Source organism: Gopherus flavomarginatus, chromosome 2 (assembly GCF_025201925.1).
Source record: "Gopherus flavomarginatus isolate rGopFla2 chromosome 2, rGopFla2.mat.asm, whole genome shotgun sequence".
In the NCBI taxonomy this organism is placed as follows: Eukaryota; Metazoa; Chordata; order Testudines; family Testudinidae; genus Gopherus; species Gopherus flavomarginatus.
This window is the reverse complement of record NC_066618.1, coordinates 299,413,348-299,440,075: the sequence shown is the minus strand read 5'-3', so window position 1 is coordinate 299,440,075 and position 26,728 is coordinate 299,413,348. Positions and strand designations below refer to the sequence as shown.

Sequence of the window (26,728 nt, the reverse complement as noted above, 5' to 3'; positions counted from 1 at the left end):
TTCACAGGGTATCCATGCAGCACTGTACTCTGCCGCCGCCCATCTGCATTGACAGGCCTAGCAAAGGCTGTGTCAGATCTGACTCAGGTGGGAACCCTGATGGATACCGTGTGGCTACAACACCACAGTCAGAGCTGCACTGCGAGTCAGTGAGTGTGGGGTAACACTTCACCTTACAGAGGGCGTGGGACGCCAGGACGCAGTGTGGTGCCCAGCCCCCGCAGCAATGGGCTCCTTAGATCAGACAGCCAAACCCTGCCCTGCTGTGCGTATTACCTGAGATGGATGCAGGTAGGGCTCTGGAGAAGCCAGGTTGGTCTGCACAGACACACTCTTCTCCAGCAGGATCTGAGGGAACCCCAGCTTCTCAAAGGTATGCCTCTTCCAGTGCTTGCTCTCCTGCTGTGCCAGGGCCTCATCCTCGCTGAAGGCCCGCACCACAGGGCCGGGCATAGGTAAAGGCAAGGCACCATCGCTCTCATAGCCTGAGCCGTCCTTCTGGGAATCCCAGCTGCTCCGCTGCTTCATGTGGTAGTGAGCCTGCTGCGCCTCCCATGCCAGTCGGGCCTGGGCCAGGAAGGGCTCCGGGAAGCCCCGCACTGCCTCAGCCTCAATGGATTTGCTCTCTGTGCGGTTCATCTGGGGCCTGTAAGTGCCGGGCATGGGCCTCTCCTCTGCCATCAGCTGCTCGTTGAGCGCCTCCCGATCCCCCGAGCCATCCGTGGAGGAGGTGTTGGGGTCGTGGGACAGGGAGGGCTTCCTGCTTTTCCTTTTCCTGGTGCTAGGTGAGTACCCTGTAGAGGACATGGTGTCCTGCTGACTGGACCATGACATGGAGTCTTCCCCCTGGGAGGCCTGGCTCACGGGCTGGCTGTGTCGGAAGTCAGCCCCTTCCATGCTGCTGTAGTCCCCAGATTTGATCTCCAGGCGCTGGTCCCTCACCAGGCAGGGGCTGTGTTGCAAAGAGTATGAGCCACCTATGGGGTTAGGGGAGTACTTGTGTCGCAGGCCCGTTTTCAGCTTGGGGCTGGAACCGGACTGCTCCACGTAAACCAGCTGTCTTACATACTCCTTGCCTGCAGGGCTGTACTCCAGGCTCATGAACCTCTCGGGGCATTTCTGTTTGGTCAGCACCAGCTGCTGGTAGGGGGAGTTGGGGCCCTGCTTGGGCGACTGCAAGAATGGGTGGGGTTTGCGGATGGGCGATTTCTGCGGGGAGCCCGCCTTGTAGTTGCCGCTGGCTTCATACTGCATGTCCACCGGGGGCTCGTCATAGATGGGGGCCTGGTACTCCATGGGGGGCTCCTCGTACAAGGGGGGCTCATAGGCATAGCGAGGAGAAGATGGCTGGGACTCACTCGAGTGCTTCCGGTGCTGGGACTGGAGCGGGGAGCAGAATGAATCCCCCCGACCGAGCAGCGGGGAGCAGCTGCCCACGTGGTCAGCCCTTTTCAGGAAGGGAGACTGCTTCCTCTCAGGGAAGAAGACGGAATTGTCAGTGTCAGGGGCAAACGTCTGCAGGTTGGGGGACTGCTGGCCCCCTGACGGCCTCCGTGAGCGGGTCCCCTGCTGGCTGTCGGTGGTGTAGCCATTGCCCTGGTGCATGAGAAAGCTCGGCTCGCGGTCCGTCACCTTAATCAGCATGCGCTCCTTGGTGCCGATGTTCCATCGCAGGGAGGACGTCCTGTGCGAGGCAGAGAACACACAAGCCATCGTCAGAAAGGGAGGGATCGGGGGAGTGGGGTGTTTTCATGCAAAGAATAAAGAGCATTTGCCTGAGAATTTTTATATTGTGTGTTAGGTTTCCAAAAGATACCCACCTCCCAGGGGCACATACACTAGCATAAGCAGGTGGCATCCCCACCCTGCTCCCAACAGACATACACACCGGAGACATCCAAATTTAGTTCCTTCCAAATATAAACCTCAGCCCAAGCTTCCTGAGTTAAGTTGTTCCTAGAGTTTTTCCCTGCAGGACCTTCTGTGTCTTTACCTAGTTCCTTCTGCCTTAGAAACTCTTAAACCTTTTATTCACCTGAGTCGAAGGTGATAGGAGCCATTTGGGCTGGGTACCCAGGTAAGTTAGCAGAAGAGCTCTGAAGTTCTGTGCAGTGCTCTAAGCACTTGGATCTCCATCACAATTACTTAACACATATTCCATTTGCACAGAAACAAAGGTTCCCAGAAGGCATCCACCTTTAGCCCACTCCTCCAGCAAGAGTGATGGGCCTAGCCCAGCAGCTGAGACATTGAAGTCAGCCTCTGCCAGATCCTTGAGGGTAGCAAGCTCCTGTCTAACACCCTCCACTGAGATCACTTGGCACTGTTCCCCAGACAGTTACATCTAGGGAGCCTCTCAACTGCTGCTGGGGCACATGCAGAGAAGGACTCATCACTGAGCTACAGCACACACAGTCCAAACTGCTTTGGTGGATTTAACATAACTAGTTCAAGTAAACAGCAACCACAACAGAACCACATGGAACCATTTTAACCCAAGGAAGGTCACAGATCAAAGACTTGGAGTGCCCGGACTGGGTTTATAAGTGCCTTGCTCTGGAGAACTGAGCCGTGGGTTGTAAGCCCCCCATGGAAGGGACCTAGGGTAGTGATTTTGAATGCCTGAATTGAGACACTTTAAAGGGGCCTGATTCTCATTGGCTGTAGCTTGGCACTTTCTAAACATCAGGCCCTAAGGTGTCTCAATGGAGGCAGCCAGATTCACTAGTCACACCTGAAAGCCTTGGCCTGGGCCTAGTTTGTCTGTCTGTCTGAAGCACCACGCACTACTGTGGCACTCTACGTGCAAAAACTATGGTAAGAATTCAAATTGCAAAGTCGAGCACTCAGAAGTTACAGAATGCCCCCTTTTGTTTGCACTTCATGACAGTCTTTTAAGGACATGATCACATACTGCTTTTTCCACAAGAGCCGCGCCTCATTCAGTGCACAAGACAGAGCGGCTCTAGGAACAAGTCAAGGCTGTGTAGGCAATGAGACTGTATTCCATAGGCTCCCTGCCTCGTTTGCTGAACAAGCTGAGGGGTGGCAGTGAATGAGGCAGGGGACTGCAGGAAGAGAAAGGATGGTCTCATGGTTAAGGCTTCCCTGGAGAATTGGATTCTATCCCCACCTCTGCCACAGTGTGTGTATGTGATGCTGGGCAAGTCACTTAAATCAACTTTTCACAGATGGTCTCTAATCGTACGTTCCTCATTTTCAGGCTATCCAACTTGAGACCCCTGGTCTCGTTGCAGAAGTGCTGCACACACGCTCGAAGTCAATGGAAGCCGTGCTTTGAACATGCAAAGATGTCATATGCTGCTTAGTACTCCAGAAATCAAGTCCCCAGACATCTCAAACTGGGCATCCAAACTTAGTGGACACTTTTGACCTTAAATCTCTCTGGGTGAAATCCACAAAGCAACTTAGGTGCCTAAACTCCACAGTTAAAAGAGTCGAAATCCCTCTGCGAGGCACTACTGTAACCCACAAAACTCCCACTTGGCTGCCACCTAAACTCATCTGGAGCCTAATGTGCCATTGTAAAAGTTCCCATAGCGCCTAACTTGGGGCATGCCCATGGCTGTCTCCCTCTACGTATCTGGACACTTACCTCCTGCCTACGCCCCAAAACAATTCAGGAACAGCAGGAAGACAGGCATTCAGCCCCTAAGTCACATGCTGGATGGGATCCAGCAAGCAGCCTCTGAGCCTGTCTAGTGTAGCAGGTTCAAAATCCAAACAAAATCCAGTGGAAGGGATACAAACCGTATAACTTTTAGACCAGTGCTCAGTGGGATGTGGACGACCCAAGTTCAATTCCACCATCTCTGCCAGAGGGAGAGAAAGGATTTGCATAGGGTCTCCCACCTCTCGGGAGAGTGCTGATGAGGGGTTCCCTCAGTCTCTTCTGCTGGAACTGTTCCACAGTGTCTCAATAATGGGACCAGTGAGAGCAGGAATGATTCTGTGCTCCGAGCACCTACCTGGGGAAGTGGGAGACCCCAGGTCCAGCCTCCCTGCTTCAATCACACTTCATTATTTATACACAATGGAACAGCTTCTAGAGGAGAAACAGAGGGAGCCCCACATCAGACTATCCCATAGCTCAGTGGCTACAGTATATTTCTGAAAGATGGGGGACCCCTATTCAAAATCTCTCCCCACATCAGGCAGAGGAGGAAACTGAACCTGGGTCTTCTACATCTCAGGCAAGTCTTTTAGCCACGGGACTAAAAGTTTAAGGTGCGCATCACCTAGCGCTGCCAACTTTCTAATTACACAAAACTGAACACCCTACCCCGCACCTTCCCCGGGGCTATGCCCCTTCTCCAGGGCCCCACCCCCACTCATTACAATCTCCCTCCCTCTGTAGCTCACTCTCCCCGCCCTTCACTCACTTTCACTGGGCTGGAGCAGGAGGTTGGGGTGCAGGAGGGGGTGAGGGCTCTAACTGAGGGGGCAGGCTCCAGGGTGGGGCCAGAAATGAGGGGTTCAGAATGCGGGAGGGGGTTCCAGGCTGGAGGAGGGAGTTGAGGTACAGGAGAAGGTGAGGGCTCCAGCTGGGGGTGCGGGCTCTGGGGTGGGACTAGGGATGAGGGGTTTGGGGAGCTGGAGGGGGCTCCAGGCTTGGTGTTGGTGCCAAGGGATTAGGAGTGAGGAAGGGGGCTATGGGTTGAGGCGGGGGTTGGGGTGCAGGAGGGAGTGAGGGCTCTCCGTGGGGCTCGGGATGAGGGGTTCAGGGTGTGGGAAAGGGCATGAGGGCTCTGGGCTGGGACTGCAGGCTCTGGAGTGGGGCCAGGGATAGGAGTTTGGGGTGCAGGAGGGGGCTCCGGGATGGGGCAGGGAGTTGGGGCAAGGGCTTACCTCGGGCAGTTCCTGGTCAGTGGCGCAGAGGGGCTAAGGCAGGCTGCCTGCCTGTCCTGGCACCATGCTGCGCCCTGGAAGCAGCCAGCAGGTCCAGCTCCTAGGTAGGGGGGTGAGGAGGCTCCATGTGCTGCTCCTGCCCATAGGCACCACCACTCCCCAGCTCCCATTGGCTTCAGTTCCATTTACTGGAGAAATTCCTACTGGCACCAACCAGCAAAGTGCTTTAAATCAGTGAAACACAGACCAGAGCCCCATACTCACTGTGCAACACCACCCCTTCCACCTTCCCAGTACGGTTACAGCTCAATTAAGTGAGCCAAAAGGGTTTCCATTCCTCCCACAGAATTCCCTGAACAGCACAGAGCCAGCCTCCGGACCCTGCCTGCCCAGCCAAAGGAACTAAACATGGCAAGGAGAATCTTCACATTCATTTACTGAGGAAAGCCTTTAGCGCTGGTCCTTAGCAAGGTTTTCAGAAGAGAAAGTGAGAGACCCTCTTCTCCCATTGCTCCCTCTCTACTTTTTATTGTGAGGTGAGTCCAGTAAATTGGAGGCGTCTCTTGAACAACTATCTTGCCACGTTCCCACTGTTGCCAACTAGCATGATTGTATTGCAAGTCTCACAACATTTGGTGCTTTCCCTGAGGGAACACAGATTCTAAAGCCATGTGATTAGACAAACATCTCAGCTATGACTTAAAACCAAGCAAGCTTCAAGCCCTCATTTGAGGAGAAAAGTTTGGAAGCAAGAATCCTAAGAGCTCAAAATCCAGAAGACAAGATGTAAAGCACCCAACGTTTATTATTTTTAAAAATCCCATGATTTTTGAGCCAATTGTGACTTTTGGGGGCCCGACCAGTGATTTGTGAGTGTGAGTCCTAAGGCCAAAGGGGGATGGGTGCTTATGGTCAGCAGACTTGGTTCCTTTTCAGGAGGTGGAGTGGGGAAAAGCTTTTGCAGTCCTTCCTCCCCGCCCCCAAGTTAAATGATAAGACGGCTCAGAGATATCGTTACAAAGTGTTTCTTGATTGTTTTACGCCCCAGTACCACAGGGCAACTGCTCCATAACAACAAAGCACAAACACACATAAAAATGATTTAGGACCAACAGCTTTGTTTATCGGGATGGCTACTTGATGTTTATGGACCCCAATAGACAACTCAAAACACAGAGAAATCTATTATGGACATTTTTAAAGCCCTCCTTTCCCCTGGAGAAATATGGCCTCTCATATTGGGCACTGCATGGGGCCACCGGCTTGGCTATTTCAGCCACCCCGTCCCATTTGTTTGCAAGGGTACAAGCCTCCAGGAGTCCGTGAGAGTTTATTGCTTCCTTCCCATCACACCTAGCTGTTCCTCTTTGCTGAGTTACACCTTCACAAGAGTGCACACCAATAAAACCCCCACATATCTACCATGTCAGGGCAGCTGGCATTATCATGGCACTTGTGTTTCATATACATAGAATGGGAAAGGTAAATTCCAGGGTAAATTCAGCTGTCACAGGAGGTCAAAGCTAATTTGTACTATTTCAAAATATAATATTTAACAAATAAAACAATCGAAAATGGAGAGTCTAACCAGACCATGAGAGAGCAATTCCACAGCCAAATACAACGCAGGATTCCGGACTCAGGATTGCAGCACAACTCTGGCCAATAAACGGAGCAGCCAGTTATGTAAGTAACGGACAGCATGCAGCAAAGGAACTGGAATGGAAGGAATCAAGTCTGGTCACTGGTTGTGGTGAGAAATGACCAAGCAGATAAACTAGGTAAAGAACAGCGCAGTTCCCAGACACAATGCAGAATACGAGAGGGAATACAAGTGCAGCATTTTCATCTTCACCAGGTGCGGACGTTTCTGAGGTTGTGTTTAGGGTTCTTTCCATTTAAAAAAATGCTGCCCACTGTACATACAGAGCATAAACCAGCAATGGAGTCTGAGTTTCAGAGAAGTCACTGGATTTACTGCAGATTTACACAGAGGTAAATGAGAGCAGAATCAGGCTCCACAGATGCAGATGGTAAGATGTTAATTATTTAGTCCTGCTGATGCTAAAGGCCATTTTCCAGCTACTCTGCCTCACCTACATAGTACTCAGTTTACAATTCTTCTACTGAAAGTTTCCCAACCGGTTACATCATGAGTGCAGGGGACTGGACTAGGAGACTTCTCGAGGTCCCTGCCAGTCCTACACGTCTATGATTTTATGTAACACTTTAGTTCAACCCCGGGAGCTCATATGGCACAGTATGCATTGCACTGGAACGAAGACACAACATATTGCCCCAAACCAGCACTACATTACTTTCTGATGCCTCCTCCAACATGGAGGAATAGCACTAATGTTGACTGAACTGCACACGAGACTTCAGACACATCAATTCACTGCACAAGATTCCCTCAAACACAACACTAACACACACAAAATTGAATCAGAAGTAAGCAGGGGAGAGAAATGTGACAGCCCTGCACACGCACATCTGCCTATCGCTGCCGCTAAGCCAATCTGACACTCCTGCTGCTGGGAGGCGACTGCAAACAGGGCAGCTTGAGAAAGCCAAACACTAACAAGGGAATGAAAGAATAAAAGAACCTTGCTGATGTTCAGTGGGGATGGCTCAAAGGCATATTTGCAGTAAATAAGATATTGGCTAACGACAGCGCTGCGCTGAGAAGATGCTGTTCAGCTTTGTTGCTGTTGCTACTCTAAACCGATGTGATCCAGCACTGCATCTGGTGGAAGTGCAGTGTCAGAGGACTGGACTGCGGCTGGCAGGGATGACATTTTTTCTTCTTTTTCAAATCCTAAGAGTTTTAACCTGACACAGTTGCCAGTCCCCATCCAGGGAAATTTCCCTTCCAAGGGCTGAGGTTTGATTAGAATGGTGATGGAGTGCTGGCACTGTAGAAGATAGAAAGGCCACTGAGGGAATGTTGTTCTCTAGTCTGTACTGAGGATGGCCAAATCATGGAGTGTGGGACAAAGAGCACACAGAGTTATACAATGTAGCCAGTGACTACCCCAGAGACTACAGGTCCCAGCATGCCATGTGCTATCTTGAGCCAAGCAGCTAGACACACAGTATGCTGGGATCTGTAGTCTCCATAGGCTGCATCTCTGTAATAAACAGCGGCAGTTTCATGTCAATTACATGCTGCCTTCAGCCTACTGGCTAGTTGCCACCACTGCAGCCTTCTCTTGGAGCACCACCCTGGTAGATGGCAGTGAAGCAGTTAAATAGCTTAAGCTGGTTTCCAGGACCCAAAAAAATACGATTAAATTTTTGGTGAGTTCAGACAGCATGAGAGAAAACATTAATTACTTGCATTACCATGCAGGGCTGGCGAGGGGGGGGGGCAAGTGGGGCAATTTGCCCCAGGCCCCACAGGGGCCCCCACGAGAGTATGGTATTCTATAGTATTGCAACTTTTTTTTTTTTTACAGAAGGGGCCCCTGAAATTGCCTTGCCCCAGGCCCCCTGAATCCTCTGAGTGGCCCTGTTACCATGGCACCAAGAGGTCCCATTGTGCCTGGGACTGTACTAGGTTACAGTAAAATCCACTCCTCTTTGGGGCAGAGACTATGGTCTAATTGATGCAGCAAGACGGGAGGACAACAGGCACATGGAATTACTAAACAGAACCAAGACCACTGGCCTCTAGCTAGAGCAGTGTGCTGTCTCCAATGGCAGCCAGTCCTTCAGAGGAAGTGCCAAGAAAGGTTATTCTATACTGCCTGCTTGCAGTCTATGCTACTTAGAGATGGCGAGTAACAACCTGTGCTGCCTATTTCATTTGCTCGTTTATTTACATCTCATAATTAAGAAAAATAATTCACTTAATACCGTTACGTTTATCCACCATCACCTGATGCAGTGATTTTACCCACGATGCAGTCAAATGGGTAACCTAGTGCAATGGAACACAAATAGCTCCATGGACATCAGATCATCTCAGCAGGAGACCATAGGTTTTGCCAATAAAAGCCCTTCTATTTCAACAGGCTAGTCCTGGTACAATGAGGAGGAGGGAGAGGCTCTTACTGACTTTTGTTTCCAGAAGAAAACCTCCGTGCAGTGTAGTTGTAGCTGTGTTGGTCCCAGGCCATGAGAGAGACAAGCGGGGGTAAGGTCATATCTTTTATTGGACCAACTTCTGTTGGTGAGAGAGGCAGCAAGAGAGACAAGAAAGAAGAAAAGCTGACAGACTAGGAATCTGGGGGGCAGGCTGTGGGAGGGCCTTGTGTAGAACCTTGTCCTGAGCAGGCAGGACTGAGAATTGCTGCATCATTTTACTGGAGCGTAAGGCAAAGAAACAATCTTTGGGCCAGCTGCAGTGGTTGTGTTTTGTGTCATGCTGAAGAGAGCTGGGATCTTGTACTCAATTCCTTGCTCGCCAGGCTAGGAAATAGCTGGGACCGTCCTGGTAGTTATTTTTCCTGATGGAGAAAGAGCGAATGACGCTTTAGTTGGAGCTCAATCCATGTGCTCATGACTGGGGGAGGGGGCTACAAGCCATTTTAGGAAAGCAAATCAGGCATGGGGAGGATGATGAGAAAGAGAGAAGGGGGAGGTTTGGGAAGGTGTAATATAAAAGCTCCATCCGCCTGCTGACAAAACCCAAATTCCAAGTCCCCAGGAGCATGAACTCCCACCTCTGGGATGAAGTCAAAGTGATGCTGGACAAGGTTTGTGCAGGGAAGAGATCTGGCCCCTGCAATTGTGCTGAGAAAGAAGGTTTGACCTTCAGGAAACCAGACCTGCCTTCAGCTTCCCTGGTAATGCAAGTGAAGTTCACTGTAAGTAATGTTTTCCCAGATTAATAAAGAATCCAGCAAAATGCATTTCCAACTTGCAGCTGGAACGCCTGTGATTCACATTCTAGTGGCATGTCCTCGAGTTATCCATTTCATCTTCTAATTGGAATTTGCAATGAAATGAACATAGTTTTTCTTTATTAATAATTCATGGACAGAAATAATTATAACCTCAGCTCCGCAATATTAACTCTTTAGGCCTGTGCCACAAGGAGTTGTAGAACTCTCGGTCTGTCCACACAGTCCCTGCTGAGCTGCTCCAGCCCTCAGGCCTTCGCCTCTTCACTGCTGGGTGCCCATGGAGCAACAGGAAAGGGATGCTCAAGGGAGGAACAATGACACACTCGAAAATACACAAACAAGGCAGGAGTCTCCATCTGTGCTGGTGGCAGGATGATACAGGTCCAGCTCCCAATCAATCAGTCAGCAACATGATGATACCAACAGGGCTGGGACCCCAGTTCTGCTGCTTCAAGTAGGGGTAGTGCTAAGGCAGTGCTTGGGGCAGCAGAGAGCCCATCAAATAACCACCTCCTTATCACAAAATAAAACAAGAACCTTTATCACGGCGGTGGACACAGCTGGTGAGGGAACTGCGCTCTCAGGCTTCAGCAACAGATAAGATTATATAAATATTCCAGGTCCTGGGCATCTTTGACTCTACCTAGTGCCCTCTAAAAAGCGATATGACCGTCAGTCTGACCATGTCAAAATAATAAACTAAAAACAATCAAAGCCCCTTAGAATACAGTCAATTTTGACTTGGGCAAGGACCAGCAAATGTCCCCGTGGAGCACAGGAATCTTTCAACAGCAGGAGGCAGCAGGCTGTTCCATGTGGATACCTAACTTTTGAGAATGGGACAAACCAAAATCTGTTCCTATCAGGGCTGTCAATTAATCGCAGTTAATTCATGCAATTAACTAAAAAAATTAATCAAAACTTTAAAATTTTATCACGATTAATCACAGTTTTAATCGCACTGTTAAACAACAGAATACCAATTGACATTTATTAAATATTTTGGATGTTTTTCTACATTTCCAAAAATATTGATTTCAATTACAACACAGAATACAAAGTGTCCAGTGCTCACTTTATATTATTTTTATTACAAATATTTTCACTGTAAAAATGATGAACAAAAGAAATAGTATTTTTCAGTTCATCTCATATAAATACCGTAGTGCAATCTCTTTATCGTGAAAGCACAATTTACAAATGTACTGTACTTTTTTGTTACATAACTGCACTCAAAAACAAAACAATGTAACTTCAAAGCCTACCAGTCCACTAAGTCCTACTTCCTGTGCAGCTAATCGCTAAGAGAAACCAGTTTGTTTACAATTACAGGAGTTAATGCTGCCTGCTTCTTATTTACAATATCCTGAAAGTGAGAACAGGCATTCCCATGGCACATTTGTAGCTGGCATTGCAAGGTATTTACGTGCCAGATATGCTTAATATTCGTATGCCTCTTCATGCTTCAGCCATCATTCCAGAGGCCATGCACGATGATGATGCTCGTTAAAAAAACTATGTGTTAATTAAATTTGTGACTGAACTCCTTGGGAAGAGAATTGTATGTCTCCTGCTCTGTGTTTTACCTGCATTCTGCCATATATTTCATGTTATAGCAGTCTCGGATGATGACCCAGCATGTTGTTCATTTTAAGAACTTTCACTGCAGATTTGGCAAAATTCAAAGAAGGTACCAATGTGAGATTTCTAAATATAGCTACAGCATGCAACCCAAGCTATAAGAATCTGAAGTGCCTTCCAAAATCTGAGAGGGACGAGGCATGGAGCATGCTTTCAGAAGTCTTAAAAGAGCAACACTCTGAGGCAGAAACAACAGAACCCAAACCACCAAAAGAGAAAATCAACCTTCTGCTGGTGGGATCTGACTCAGATGATGAAAATGAACATGCGTCAATCTGCTGCTTTGGATCATTATCGAGCAGAACCCATCATCAGCATGGATGCATGTCCTCTGGAATGGTGACTGAAGCATAAAGGGACATATGAATCCTTAGAGCAGGGGGTCGGCAACCTTTGGCACGCGGCTCACCAGGGGAAGCACCCTGGCGGGCCAGGCCATTCTGTTTACCTGCCACGTCAGCAGGTTCAGCTGATCACGGCTCCCACTGGCCACAGATCGCCACTCCGGGCTGCAGGAAGCAGCGGCCAGCACTTCCCTCAGCCCGCGCCGCTTCCCGCCGCCCCCATTGGCCCGGAGCGGCAAACTGTGGCCAGTGGGAGCCACGATTGGCCGAACCTGCTGATGCGGCAGGTAAACAAACTAGCCCTGCCCGCCAGGGTGCTTACCCTGGCAAGCTGCGTGCCAAAGGTTGCCAACCCCTGCTTTAGAGCATCTGGCACATAAAAGTCTTGTGACACTGGCTACAACAGTGCCATGTGAACGCCCAGTCTCACTTTCAGATGACATTTTAAACAAAAAGTGGGCAGCAACATCTCCTGAGAATGTAAACAAACTTGTTTGTATTTACGGTTGGCCAAACAAGAAGTAGGACTGAGTGGACTTGTAGGTGCTAAAGTTTTACACTGTTTTATTTTTGAATGCAGTTATTTTTTGTACATAATTCTACATTTGTAAGTTCAACTTTCATGATAAAGAGATTGCACTACAGCACTTGTATTAGGTGAATTGAAAAATACTATTTCTTTATTTTTACACTGCAAATATTTATAATAAAAAATATAAAGTGAGCACTGTATTGTATTCTGTGCTGTAATTGAAATCAATATATTTGAAAAAGTGGAAAACATCCAAAAAATTTATATAAACAGTATTCTATTATTGTTTAACAGTGCGATTAATCACGATTAATTTTTTTAATCGTGCGATTAATCATGATTATTTTTTTTAATCAGTAGGCAGCCCTAGTTTCTATCCTTCTCCAAACTGCAGTCAGATGCTACATGGTCTGGTTTGCAGTTCTGAGCATCTGCAGCTCCTATTGATTTCAACAGGCACCTCTGAAAATCAGGCTCAGAGACATTCTGGGTGCTAGCAAACTGGGTCAGATTTAAATCACCATCTCTTCTCATAGACTAACCAAGGCTTGTTAACAATCCCTTGAGAGTCCCAGATAAAACAGTGCCTCAATTCTTCATCTCCCTCCCATTTGTGTCAGGATGTCCTTGTTTGTATCACTGTGGTGCCTGAAGGGTCCAACCAAGATAGCTCCAGTGTGCTAGGTGCTGTAGAAACACAAAATGAGAGACAGCTCTGGCTTGAGAGAGCTCACAATTTAAACAGACAAGGCAGGAAAGGAAACAGAAGCATAGAGAGGGGAAGTGACTTGCCCAGGATCAAACAGCAGGTTAGTAGCAGATCCCAGAACAGAACCCAGATCCCCGGCTCCCAATCCAGTGGCTAATCCACTAGACCATACAGCCACTGTACTGGTTCCTCTCTATGCCTAATGGTTACTTCAGAAAAGAACAAGCTCCTTCAACGTTTATTTTCCCAGCCCCCCTCCTCTTCTCTTTTAAAGAGATTCTCTCGTTGAAACATGCCTAATGGAAAGGGCTGGAGTCAGACACCCTCTATCCACAGCAAAGACATGGAACAGGCAGTACTTTCCCTCAGGCTGTCCCGTACAGGCCTCAGCCTGCCACCCTACCTGTAGGGGTTGAGAAGAGAGTTGAGTCTCCATGGCCCATTCAACCCTTGGCCTCTCTCTATGAAAAACAAGCAGTTTAGCACCAGTTTTGGTGGTGACTGATGGCGACACCTGTCCCACTGGGAACTCGTCTGAGAACCAATACAACTCACTGTGCATAAAGCAACAAAGAGCGATCAGACTGTAACAGACTTCTGCTTGCTACTGACTTACGTTGCACTTATAGACTCATAGACTCATAGACTCTAGGACTGGAAGGGACCTCGAGAGGTCAACGAGTCCAGTCCCCTGCCCTCATGGCAGGACCAAATACTGTCTAGACCATCCCTAATAGACATTTATCTAACCTACTCTTAAATATCTCCAGAGATGGAGATTCCACAACTTCCCTAGGCAATCTATTCCAGTGTTTAACTACCCTGACAGCTAGGAACTTTTTCCTAATGTCCAACCTAAATCTCCCTTGCTGCAGTTTAAGCCCATTGCTTCTTGTTCTATCATTGGAGGCTAAGGTGAACAAGTTTTCTCCCTCCTCCTGATGACACCCTTTTAGATACCTGAAAACTGCTATCATGTCCCCTCTCAGTCTTCTCTTTTCCAAACTAAACAAACCCAATTCCTTCAGCCTTCCTTCATAGGTCATGTTCTCAAGACCTTTAATCATTCTTATTGCTCTTCTCTGGACCCTCTCCAATTTCTCCACATCTTTCTTGAAATGTGGTGCCCAGAACTGGACACAATACTCCAGTTGAGGCCTAACCAGTGCAGAGTAAAGCGGAAGAATGACTTCTCGTGTCTTGTTTACAACACACCTGTTAATGCATCCCAGAATCATGTTTGCTTTTTTTGCAACAGTATCACACTGTTGACTCATATTAAGCTTGTGGTCTACTATGACCCCTAGATCTCTTTCTGCCATACTCCTTCCTAGACAGTCTCTTCCCATTCTGTATGTGTGAAACTGATTGTTCCTTCCTAAGTGGAGCACTTTGCATTTATCTTTATTGAACTTCATCCTGTTTACCTTAGACCATTTCTCCAATTTGTCCAGATCATTTTGAATTTTGACCCTGTCCTCCAAAGCAGTTGCAATCCCTCCCAGTTTGGTATCATCCGCAAACTTAATAAGCGTACTTTCTATGCCAACATCTAAATCGTTGATGAAGATATTGAACAGAACCGGTCCCAAAACAGACCCCTGCGGAACCCCACTTGTTATACCTTTCCAGCAGGATTGGGAGCCATTAACAACTACTCTCTGAGTACGGTTATCCAGCCAGTTATGCACTCACTTTATAGTAGCCCCATCTAAATTGTACTTTCCTAGTTTATCTATAAGAATATCATGCGAGACTGTATCAAATGCCTTACTAAATCTAGGTATATCACATCCACCGCTTCTCCCTTATCCACAAGGCTCGTTATCCTATCAAAGAATGCTATCAGATTAGTTTGACACGATTTGTTCTTTACAAATCCATGCTGGCTATTCCCTATCACCTTACCACCTTCCAAGTGTTTGCAGATGATTTCTTTGATTACCTGCTCCATTATCTTCCCTGGCACAGAAGTTAAACTAACTGGTCTGTACAGTACCAGTGACCTGGAGGTAGAAGGTTTCAAGTGCCATTCCGAACACTGATCTCCAGTGCTCTCCCCATGACGTGAATACTCCCAGCAGTGAGCACCACTGCTCAGATCAGCTCCTACTGGCGAAGGACTCCTCAGTTCCTTCACAAAGCAGCATGCAGGCTGTCCCCAGAGCTTTGGGGAGCCACAGTGCCTCCACTGATCCCAAAGTGCAGCTACTGGGGCTCAAACTGAAAAAGCTAAGCAAACTCCAAACGTATTTACAACTACAGATTTGATGTGAAATGTCACATTTCAGTTTCGCCCATTCAAATTAAAGCCTCCAATCATTCCCTGCTTGCTCCAGGGGCAGCCTTCAGTGACATGCCAGGCAGGCTGCAACACTGACAGAATAAGAGCTGGCAACAGCCAACGTGCGCCGATGTCCAGAATCTCTTCCCCGGCATGTGATTCTTTCAAAGCTCTTAAACACACACATCTTTGTTTACCATTACTGACTCCCTGCCTTGAAAAAGGAACTGCAGGTGCTCTGAAGAACAGGTTGGGAAGCAATTTATTCAGATCTATAGAGAGCCTGTTAGCACCTTTAATTACATTAATACTGTAAAACCTCCCCGTCTCATAGCATCACATAAAATTCAATTTAAAAAACCTCCCTGCACCGCTTTCACTAAAACTCGGCTAGAAAGCAGATCCTTGCAGTGTGCCTTGGAGGTCATAAAGGGTATGTCTACACTGTGATTGAAATTCTGCAGCTGGCCCAAGCTAGCTGACTCAGGCTAAGGGGCTGTTTAATTGCAGTGTAGACATTCGGGCTCAGGTCCCACAAAGGGTCTCAGAGTCAGGGCTCCAGCCCGAGCCCAAATGTCTACACTGCAATTAAACCGCCCCTTAGCCCAAGGCCCACAAGCCCAAGTCAGCTGGCATGGGCCAGCCATAGGCTTTTAATTGCAGCGTAGACACAGAATCATAGATGCAGGATCTGTTGTTTCTAAACCATCCAAGACAGATGACATACCTAAGGCAGCCCCCTGGTGATAAAAGAATCCCATTTGCTGTCTCCACTTCACTCTACAAGTTTTCAGGGAAAACCCCTCACCAACTCAGAAGACTCACTGCAGATCCATTCCGTGAGCTTATGCTGAAACACGGGGTTCTCCAAAACTATTCCATTAGTTGGCATGAGCACTGGAGGAGTCTAGAGCACTCAGAGCACGTCGGGACTTACATTGGTGGTCTAGATACTACTTAGTCCTGCCGTGAGAGCAGGGGACTGGACTAGACGACCTCTCAAAGCCCCTTCCAGTTCTATGATTTATACCTGGTAATAGATTGTGAGACTGGGAGCTGTGAAAGTCATTTTGGTGACTTACGGACATATCGCCTCCAATTTAACACACTTCAAATAGGCAGAACTTTGCCACAAACAGGTGTAACGAGCGCACCACACACACATCACCTGCGTTAGCTCGGAGATAGGAAGATTATTTTCCATTAGACCGATCTGTGTATCTGAAAAGTCAATGGTTGGGAGGGTTCTCCAATCCATCTGCCCTGCACTCAGTGCCCCATGTTAAAAGACAATCAGGATGAGGAGCTTGTGTAATTTTTAGAGGCGTAACAATTACCTGCCTCACAAGAAAGATCTGAGGCCAAATTCATCAATGTCTGTGTAAGATGGTCATGGCTCTCTCCCCCTCCAGCAGAGAGGGAGACCATACCCCCTTCGCTACGACACTTCTCGAGTGCTTCGGTTCAGGGGGAAATTAACTCACAGTTAGTGTCCCAGGGCTGCAGAAAGGCCGAACAGTGATAAGTCTTTAGGCTCGGAGCCCTCAATCAGGGCGGAGCGACACTCAGTTAATGGCTCTGGCTAGGGATTTGGGAGAGCCGCAGCGAGTCTATCTGCCCAGGCCCTCAGTCAGGGCAGGCAGGGGTGAAAGTAACTTAAAGGACTTACCGGTACTCCAGAGTCCTGAGCGGGGGTGTGGTCTCAACCGGAAGAGGCAGGGCCTTTCAAGATTTAAAGGCCCCAGGGTTCCTGCTGTGGCTGGGAGCCTCAGGGCCTTTAAACCATCCTGGAGCTACCAGCTACAGAGGCAGCTGGGAGCCCTGGGGCTCAGGGCTAAATTAAAGGGCCCGGGGCTCCGACCGCTGTGGAGCTCTGGGCCCAAACCATGGGAGCCCTGCCGCCGCTATCCGGGAGAGGCAGGGCTCAGGCAGGGATTTAAAGGGCCCAGTGCTCCTGCCACTGTGGGGAACCCTGGGCCCTTTAAATGGAGGAGCCAGTCCAGTCCAGCACGCCGTACCGGACCATACCAGCTTACTTTCACCTCTGAGGGCGGGGCAGTAACCCATTAGGGGCTCTGACCTACAGTCAGTCAGGCAGAGCAGTACAGAGTCTATTCGCCCGGGGCCCTCCATCAGGGTGGGGCAGCAGTCAGTTCAGGTGAGGGGCTCTGACTGGCAGCTGGGCAGAGCAACAGTGGGGAGATCAGCTCTCTGGTGAGAGTCAGCAAACCCTCTGGAATCCTAGTTCAGGCGGGTGCCAGAGCAACGCAGGCCTCCTGCCCACAAAGTGGGGAGGCTGCCACCCCTGATGGTGGGATGGCAGGGGCTAGGGGGATGCAGGCCCTCCCACTCCTACGCATACCAGCCCAGGGCCCTAACGGTGGTGGAGTGACCCGCCCCTGGGTCAGCAGGGAAATCTGACTGCAACACGCTGGCCGGCTTGCAATCAGTCACACAGTCAAACCCTATTCGGCTTCCCTGGGCTCCTTCCTACACTCCCAATCCGGGGTACCTGGGCTGGGGTTGTCATCAGTCTCACTCAGGTAAATGGCAAGTGGCAGCCCCAACAGCTCCTTGCTGTCCCCGGTGTCTGGCAGCTCCAGCAATCCTTCCGGGTCTCTGGCACTGTAGCAGCCTCCATCAGATCCGGGCTCCAGCAGCGGAGAAGAGACATCCTGCTCCTCTACCAGCTCTGCCCCAACTGAGCTAGAGGGCCGGCCTTTTATAGTTCCGGTTTCTGTTCCGCCCCACCCCTATGCTTCCTGCGGAGTGGCCATGGGTATCCTGATTCCGCCCTGTCATAAACAGATAGCTAAGGGTTAATGTTTCTTACACCTGGAAAGAAGTAACCTGAAACACCTGACCAGAGGACCAATCAGGAAACCAGACTTTTTCAAATCTGGGTGGAGGGAAGTTTGTGTCTGAGTTCTTTGTCTTGTGCCTGTCTCTCTCTCGGCTATGAGATCATTTCTGTTTCCTGCCTTTCTAATCTCCTGTTTCCCAGTTGTAAGTACAAAAAAGATAAGACAGTGATTTATATGTTTTTTTATTTTGTATTTACATGTGTGTAGTTGCTGGAGCGCTTTGAATTGTATTCTTTTTGAATAAGGCTGTTTATTCATATTTCTTTTAAGCAATTGACCCTGTATTTGTCACCTTAATACAGAGAGACCATTTTATGTATTTTTTTTTCTTTGTACATAAAGCTTTCTCTTTAAGACCTGTTGGAGTTTTTCTTTAGTGGGGGACTCCAGGGAATTGAGTCTGTGCTCACCAGGGAACTGGTGGGAGGAAGAAGGCAGGGGGAGATCTGTGTGTGTTAGATTTACTAGACTGACTTTGCATACCCTCTGGGTGAAGAGGGAAGTACTTCTGTTTCCAGGACTGGAAATAGAGAGGGTGGAATCCCTCTGTTTAGATTCACGGAGCTTGCTTCTGTGTATCTCTCCAGGAACTCAGGGAGGAAACACCTGGAGGGGGAAGGGAAATGGTTTATTTCCCTTTGTTGTGAGACTCAAGGGATTTGGGTCTTGGGGTCCCCAGGGAAGGTTTTTGGGGGGACCAGAGTGCCCCAAAACACTCTAATTTTTTGGGTGGTGGCAGCTTTACCAGGTCCAAGCTGGTAACTAAGCTTGGAGGTTTTCATGCTAACCCCCATATATTGGACGCTAAGGTCCAAATCTGGGACTAGGTTATGACACGCCCACCAGGGGGCAGTCGCAGCTCTCTCCCCATCCATCCAGAAGAGAGACCATGCCCCCTCGCTACAGTCTGTAAAGAGCTTGAGACCCTCAAGTGGGAAGTGCTAGAGACCTGTATCATCTTATTAATTCTTCACCGAGTCCTTCTGCTGGCATAGAAGCTACTGGAGATACAGGCTGCAAGTACATTTGGGAGAACACACACACCTATTTCCTAGCTAATTTCTCTCTCTAAACTTCTCTGTTACCTTTCCACAGCACTTGTCCTTTTTGCCCTTCAGAAAAATCTATGGAATGTGTCCAGTTATGGGTTTTGCAGAAAAATGCCCACAAAGAGAGACAAATATGTCCCCATATGCATCTCTCTCGTGTGCACTGCTTATTGTTGTACAAAGTGAGAATTATGCTTTGCTTCAAGCCTTCCAAAGAATTGCTACAGGCAGGGAGCCCTCATTAGCAAAGCTGCTCTGGTTCTGCTCGCAATGCCTCATCTACAGCAGCATCTGAAGAGGCAAAAATAATGGCACACTCGGATATCTGTAAAGCACCCACGTCACAGTAAAAAGGAGTGTGTAAAGTGGGAAGTAATGAGATGTTGGCTGCCAGAGTTCTCTTAAGAATGGAGGTGGCTTTGCGGGAAGAGGAAGGCTCTCAATTTCCATGTTCTACGGAAGCAGAATATACAACCCACTGGAATTCTATATACAAATACACCCTACACTTGTATGAGTAAAACACAGCTCACTAATGAGATTCTGCCATGCACTGAACAAACAGTAAGTGGTGAGTTTTGAGGGGGATTTCAGGTAGTGAAACACTCTTCATCATCAATCTTCATCATCAGCGCATTCTGAAACTGAGGGCATGGCTACACTTGCAGATGTAGAGCGCTGGGAGTTAAACCCGCCTTTGTAGAGCACAGTAGGGAAAGCGCTGCAGTCTGTCCACATGGACAGCTCAAAGGGCACTGGCGTGGCCACATTAGCAGCTCTTGCAACGGCCACAGAGAGCAGTGCATTGTGGTAGCTATCCCAGCATGCAAGTGGCTGCAATGTGCTTTTCAAATGAGGGGGGTGGGGTGGAGTGTGACAGGGAGTGTGTTGTGTGTATGTGGGGGGAGAGAGAGTGGGTTTTTGGAGGGGTTGGGAGCATGTCAGCATGCTGTCTTGAAAGTTCAGACAGCAACAGACCCCCCCCCCCACACACACACAGCATTTCACAGTAATGGTTGCTTTGTCTTGCAGCAGATAAACATGCCAGCTGTCAGAAACGGAGCTTTCAAAGGGCATATCAGCATGCCTGCAGTGATTCCAAAACAATGACAAGAGTGGCCACTTGACTTAAGGGGATTATGGGATGTTTCCGGAGGCTGATCAGAGCACAGTAATACAACACCTCGTTCACATTGACGCGGGGGCGCATCAAACGTTATTCTTATTCTAGTCACCGAGGTGGAGTACCAGCAGCGCTGTAGCCATGGAGTCAGAGCGCTCTACGTGCCTTGCCAGTGTGGATGGCTAGTGAGCTAGGGCGCCTGGGGCTGCTTTAATGCGCTCTAACTCGCAAGTGTAGTCAAGCCCTCAGATCCAGACAATCCTAAACTCCTGCCAAGGGTTTGAGAATCCAAACCTACACAAATTTCACAGCTGAACCCCACAGAAGGTGACCAGTTAAAAGACTGATCTGCTCACACCCAATTCTTGGGGGTAGGGAGATTGAACCCCACACCTGAGCTCTGCAGCTCAATACTCAGCTGGAATTGTGAACTCTGCTCCTGTAAGTTCTCTGCCTTCTCCAAACATCACTGCTTCTGTGTGATCAGATCTATTCTGGAGGGACCTTGAGGAAAGAGGAAAATTCACTCTTCATGGCTACGGCTTCTCTGCAACACTGAAGGGTGGGACCGTGTCAAATTGTGTGTTTGCACAGCACCTAGCACAATCGGGGGCCCCGATCCTGGTTAGGGCATCTAGGGAATAACACAATACAAACAAAACAAAACAAAACATACATACGTGACCAACTGGCCAGTAGAAATTAGACTGCAGCGGTCAAAGGGTTGTAATAAGCTAATGTCCCTTTCAATCCATGGTGACTTGTACTCAGTAAAAGGCCAAGACGCTCTAGGCTGGGAACATTTTTCATGCCCATAGAACTGGAATTCAGTGCCCAGAGATCACATGCAAGGGGACTAAATGAGAAGGGACTCAGGCAATTGTCACTGATACGCTGGATGCAAATCGGTCAGGAAATAGGTACAGGGGTAAAGCAGTGTCATTTGAGCCGCCCATTACTTGGCATGTGAACAACGTGAGAGTAACTTCAACGCCAGTGATGCAGAAACGCAGCAGAGCAGGAAAAGCAACTAACTGGAGGATGGAAGGTAAAGTAGGATGGGGGCTGTGTTATCTCACACCATCTGTTTCTGGCATACACTCCATCTCTCTGCAACATGCAAATGACCCTCCTTTCACATGGCCAGTTCATCATTAATATTTGACATTTACACTGTAGTAGTGTCAGACACCCATCCCCTCCTCCCAGCCTCCCAGTCAAGACCAGGGACGACCTCGGAGATCTCTAAAAGTACTTCAGTATTAACATTAGCTACACGAAGACCCAGCCCTATCCTGAACAGTCTACGATTGCACGTCAAGATTGGGGTGAGAGGGATACAAATACGAACAATGGGCTGATTTCTTATCAGCATTGTGACAGAGGTGGAGCTTTTGGAAGGGATTCAAAGGAGGTGATAGTAAATTCACAGAAGACATCCCACGCAGATCGACAGCACAAGAGAAGGGATTTCACCAGCCTCAGATTATGGCCTGACAAAGTTCAACGGAAAGCTGAATTGTGCAGGATCTAAGTTCTCCCCACTTCCACCTGCTGTGGTCCCTCTCAAACATTCTCTCCTCCAAACGTCACATTGCGTGGCCGTTTAAACTAGTCATTGGCGTCATGAGAACGGAGACTACCCAACCACATTTGAGTCCATTGGTGGGGGCATCCCCTACTCACGGTCTAACTCAGGTTACAAAGCATTTTGGAATCCTTTGGACTGGAAGTTTGCCTGTGCCACTGTACAGTCACGGATGTCACCACTGGACAATCACAAAGCCCAGGACTCTAGCAATGGAAACTTACCCAGCTAACAGTGAGCAGATGCTGTCCCATGAAATCTTAGTGAAGTTGCCTATTGCAGCAGAACCTGCAGTCCCATTTACTGTAGTTCCTAGTACTTCACACTCATCCACCTCGCACCTCTCATCTCAGGATCTCAAATCACCTCAAAGGGGGGCAGCCCCCATTATCCCTATTTTAAAAGGGAGAAAAGCTGAGGAATTTTATGGATTAGAGCCTAATCTTCAGAGCTGCTGAGCACCACAAGTGCTACTGAAGTCAATGCCTCTGAAAATCAGCCCATTAGTCATTTGCTTCAGGACAGAGATTGAGTCAAGACTAGAACCAGAGTCTGGACTCCCAATCCTGCGCTCTAGCGACTAGCCCACTCTGCCTCCCTATCCTACCATACAAACACATCCACACTGGATTATAAAGGACTCGTCAAAACAGCCACTGAGAAGTGAAGGCTTCCTCAAGTAAAGAGACTGCACCAAGTCCTGCCTGAGGCTCCCATAGACTTTAACCCTCAGGTTATAAGTGAACGATCTCTCCAGATTTTAAGGTGCACCAAAGTGTCCAACCAACACACCAGCCTGGCCCTGCTACCCATTGTATTTTTCTCCCTCTCTCTTTTCACCTGCTATCCTGATAACCCTGGTTGATGAATGACCTCTCTCCTGCAGCATGGACACCAACCATGATGCTCTCCTATTACTTAATTATCCTACTGCAGAGAACACTCATTTATTTTCACCATGGTTACTAACTGCAATAATTGCATGCTGGGGGAGCTGGACTGCACTTAATGTTCTTCAGCAAAGCTGCTGGCTCCAGGCCACCTGTATGGATACTGTCCTAATTCAACCAGCAAATTAGTAACTCCACACACCAGGCCTCATTTTCAGGCATGAAAGCCCAAGGTGCATTTGCAAAAGACGTGAAACGACCACATGTGCAAACACTACACCTGCAGTACCTAACACACACTGTGTACAGTGCCTCAAACATGATCTAATTAATCCTCTCCCCAGTCTGGTGATAGCAAGGTGAAGGGACACATTGCAAAGTGTGGAAGGTGGGCATCCGCATTTTGCAATGGAGACAGAGGGGTTAATTGACTTGGGCACAAGGCCACACAGAATTAGGGAGACAAGACTGGAACTCCGTAGTGGCTGCTTCCCAGCCCCACGCTCAGACCATGCCTCTTGCGGTAAGCGTCTATTTGTGGGCTCAGTTTTCAGTGACACATTTTACTTGCACGAACTTAGGTGTGTGGATAATTCACAACAAGGGCAGCTCATTGGCCCTTCATGTCTCAACACCAGCAGGCCCAGGGAGAGTTGACTGAGCATACAAGCTGGACCACTGATCCAACTGGTTCAGGTTTAGCCGGTATGTTCACTGAGAGGATTTAGGTTCCGCTTTTCAGGCAACTGCAGACCCGTATTGGTGATTAGAGGGATGCTGCTTATTTCAGAGGAAGACTGAAGACCTGCCTGTATGCGTCTCATCTCTATCCCGCACTCTGCCTTTGCCTGATCAAAGCTTCCTTGGTGTGTATGGACACAATCTGGCCTGACTCACTGAACTGGAACACAGCCTCTTACACTGAATTCCATCCATCACAGGGTAGGCAGTACAGAGAATTAACATGAGAATTAACATGCTTCCGCTGCGTGCAAGGGTCTCAGGCTGTCCCCTAACAGACAGATGCTTGTCCACACCAAACTGTCAGCTTGACAACTGAGGTGCTCAGGAAAAAGCCAGGGCAGGAGAAGTAAGGGCACTGCAGGCCAAGATGGAGTGCACCAATTCCACCATGTTGTCTCATTACAGCACTAATGTATAGGGAGGATATTTCCTTCTCCCAAGGATCTAATTACAAGAACATGGATTAAAAGGTGATTCATAAAATTGCTTATCACTGTCTGCAAGCAGCTGTACACTGGGGAAAACAAGGCGTATTTCACATCCAGAAACATAAATCAACAAGCACAGCAATTCATAATGAGGGCGCCCTTGATAAAACCTTCTTACAATTAATGAAAACTCTTCTGTAACACAGCACTTGATAGAGCTACAACAAGCACTGATACCTAAAGCGACTGTGGGCCGTGCACGGGTGTGCATGCGACTTCAGATGGAAGCTGAATCTATTATTATAGATGCAACTCAAAGCAGAAAAACCTGCTTCTTGAGCAGTTGTGTAATGAGCACCTGAGTGGGGTTTGGACAAATACTAGGGGCTGAAATCACGTAGGGGACTAGCAATTCCGCGTGTTTTAACAAATCTCTCAGGATTCAGGTGCTCACTACTTCAATGGCAGGAGAACAATCCCTTAAACCCCCTCCACAGCCTTGCATTTCAGCGGAGGATCACAAAGCACTTTGCAAACATTGTGGCTCATGATCACTCCGTTTGGAGCGGGGGCAGTTTTCTCTGCTGTACAGATGGGAAATCTGAAGAACAGAGTTGGAGTCCTGACTCCTAGGCCCCTATTTTAATCACTGCAGAAGGGGTCTCCAAGCTGCTGGTTGGCAGAGCGCTTACTAGTGGCCCCCAGAGTGCTGGTAGGTCACATGGTACAGGCTCTTCCTCTTCCTCCATGTTTCCAGCTGCTTCTACAGGTGCCGATGGCTTTTTGTTGCCAAAAGAATCCTGGAGGCCTGCAAGAGCAGCTGGAAATGAGGAGGCGGCGCCAGCCTAGCTGATTCCATGAGGGAGCACGGTTAAGTGTTCTGACCCAGAGAGCCATTTTCATATAAAGACTGCCCCCATCAGTGAGTCATTTACCACTTGGAGGAGGGTCAAGGGTGTTGAGGGCCCAGGGGAAATCTCCCAGGCTGCTATAATGGGGTGGGGAGGAAAGGAGAGGGTGAAAAAGTCCAAGGGAGGCAATGATCCAAGTATAAGACAGGTGCATCACGCAGGCACTCAATTGGGGTGGGGGAATAATCACAGAGAGGACCCCAATACAGCAATAACTGCAAGGCCAGAGAAGAAATCACAGGGCTGGGGTGGAGGGGAAAACCCTGTAGGAGTACTGGGAGTACTGGGAGCTGTTTTATTTTACAAAGTCCTCCTTTCCACCTCTGCACCTGGTGCAGGCAGCACCATCCAACTGAGGTCATGAGATCATATGCCTTTCAACAACGCTTGCAAATTATTTTCAGCAGAGTTTAAAATGCACCAAGCCGCAGAGCTGAGTCAGGGTTGGAACATCAATTTAAACTAATCTTTGCAGAATTAAATGTCACTTAGTGGGCAGTGGCTTGCTCTGTCATCTCCAAGATTAAAAAGAAAAAAAAAATCAACAGCCGCAGGCAGGCTCAGCCTAGAAAGCCAGGAGGAGTTATGCTAGAGCGAGAAAGCAGAGGCGGGGAGGAGATCTGTACCGACTGCAGCATTCCTGCTCAGACTCCAAGGTACAGCTGTTGAGGAAGCAGCAGACAATTCCAAACGGGGTCCTTCTCCCACCCGCACCTTACTAGGGAACGAATTCAAAGCACAACGAGCTCTGAGAGTGCCAACTGCTTTCACCATAGGTGCTTTCATAGCCCACAATACTCTAGTATCCGAGTACCTGAGAACCTTTAATGTATGTCTCCTGGGAGGCAGGACAGTGCTAGTATCCCCATAGTACAGATGGGGAACTGTGGCAAAGAGAGACTAAGTGACTTGCCCACGTCACACAGGGAGTCTGTGGCAGAGCAGGGATGCCAACTCGAGTGTCTCAAGTTCTCCGCTAGTGCCCTCACCACTGGACCTTCCTTCCTCTCCATGACCACAATGCTTTGGAAGCCAGTGTGTGACCATGATAAAATTATAAACATTACCGAGTTGAGAATTATGTTCTGATTGCCTAGGAGCGACTACGCCAGTCCCATAGAAGGCCACCCTGGAACCAGGAGGCTGTATCCATGACTAGGTGTAGTTCAATTTAACTGTTCGACACCTCAAAGGTTCTGACCCAGACAGCCATCTTCATATAAAGACTGCCCCCATCAGTGAGTCATTTACCACTCGGAGGAGGGTCAAGGGTGTTGAGGGCCCAGGGGGAATCTCCCAGGTTGCTATAATGGGGTGGGGAGGAAAGGAGAGGGTGAAAAAGTCCGAGGGAGGCAATGATCCAAGTATAAAACAGGTGCATCCAGTAGAATCCAGATTATCTATGAAAATGGTGTTCCCTGCCTATTGTAATGTAACGCACCCAGCGCCCCTAGGACTTTCTTGTTATCATTGTGCTGCATAACATGTTCATTCAAATCTCCCAGAAAGAGTGGGGATAAAGCTCAGCTCCACTTACTACTTGAACAAAAGGAGAATCTCCATCAGCTGCTAGTGATAGAGAGTTTATTACACAAGGTTAGGTTACTGCTGCCATATACTCGGATACACACACTGGCCATGCCACCCCTGCCCCCCACCCCCAAGACACTCCACAGTAGAACCTCTCTCAGGCTTACGGTGTGTGATGCTGCCTCGTTAGCTTGTAAACTCCTCAGGCACAGACCACAACTATGTCTGTCTTGTACAGCCCAAATACTCCATCAGCAACTAACAAAACCCCATTGTCCCATCCTAAAACTGCCAGCATAACGTGTCCCAAGTGCATCCCTATTTACTGTACTCCCTACTATCCAGATGTTTAGTAACTAATATTTGCATTTA

The 26,728-nt window shown here is 48.5% G+C and overlaps 2 protein-coding genes across 3 annotated transcripts in view; one reads left to right on the top strand and one right to left on the bottom strand.

Moving 5' to 3' along the window:
• EEF1D (eukaryotic translation elongation factor 1 delta) overlaps positions 1–26,728 on the top strand; it is a 420,646-nt gene that overhangs the window by 2,504 nt on the left and 391,414 nt on the right. The window lies entirely within an intron of this gene.
• The window catches only part of ARHGAP39 (Rho GTPase activating protein 39), a 423,196-nt gene that overhangs the window by 178,552 nt on the left and 217,916 nt on the right, over positions 1–26,728 (bottom strand). For both annotated transcript variants that reach the window (XM_050940675.1, XM_050940676.1), the window contains exon 4: positions 277–1,684. In XM_050940675.1, coding sequence (XP_050796632.1) covers positions 277–1,684 — 1,408 coding nt within the window. The remainder of the gene's footprint in view (positions 1–276; positions 1,685–26,728) is intronic.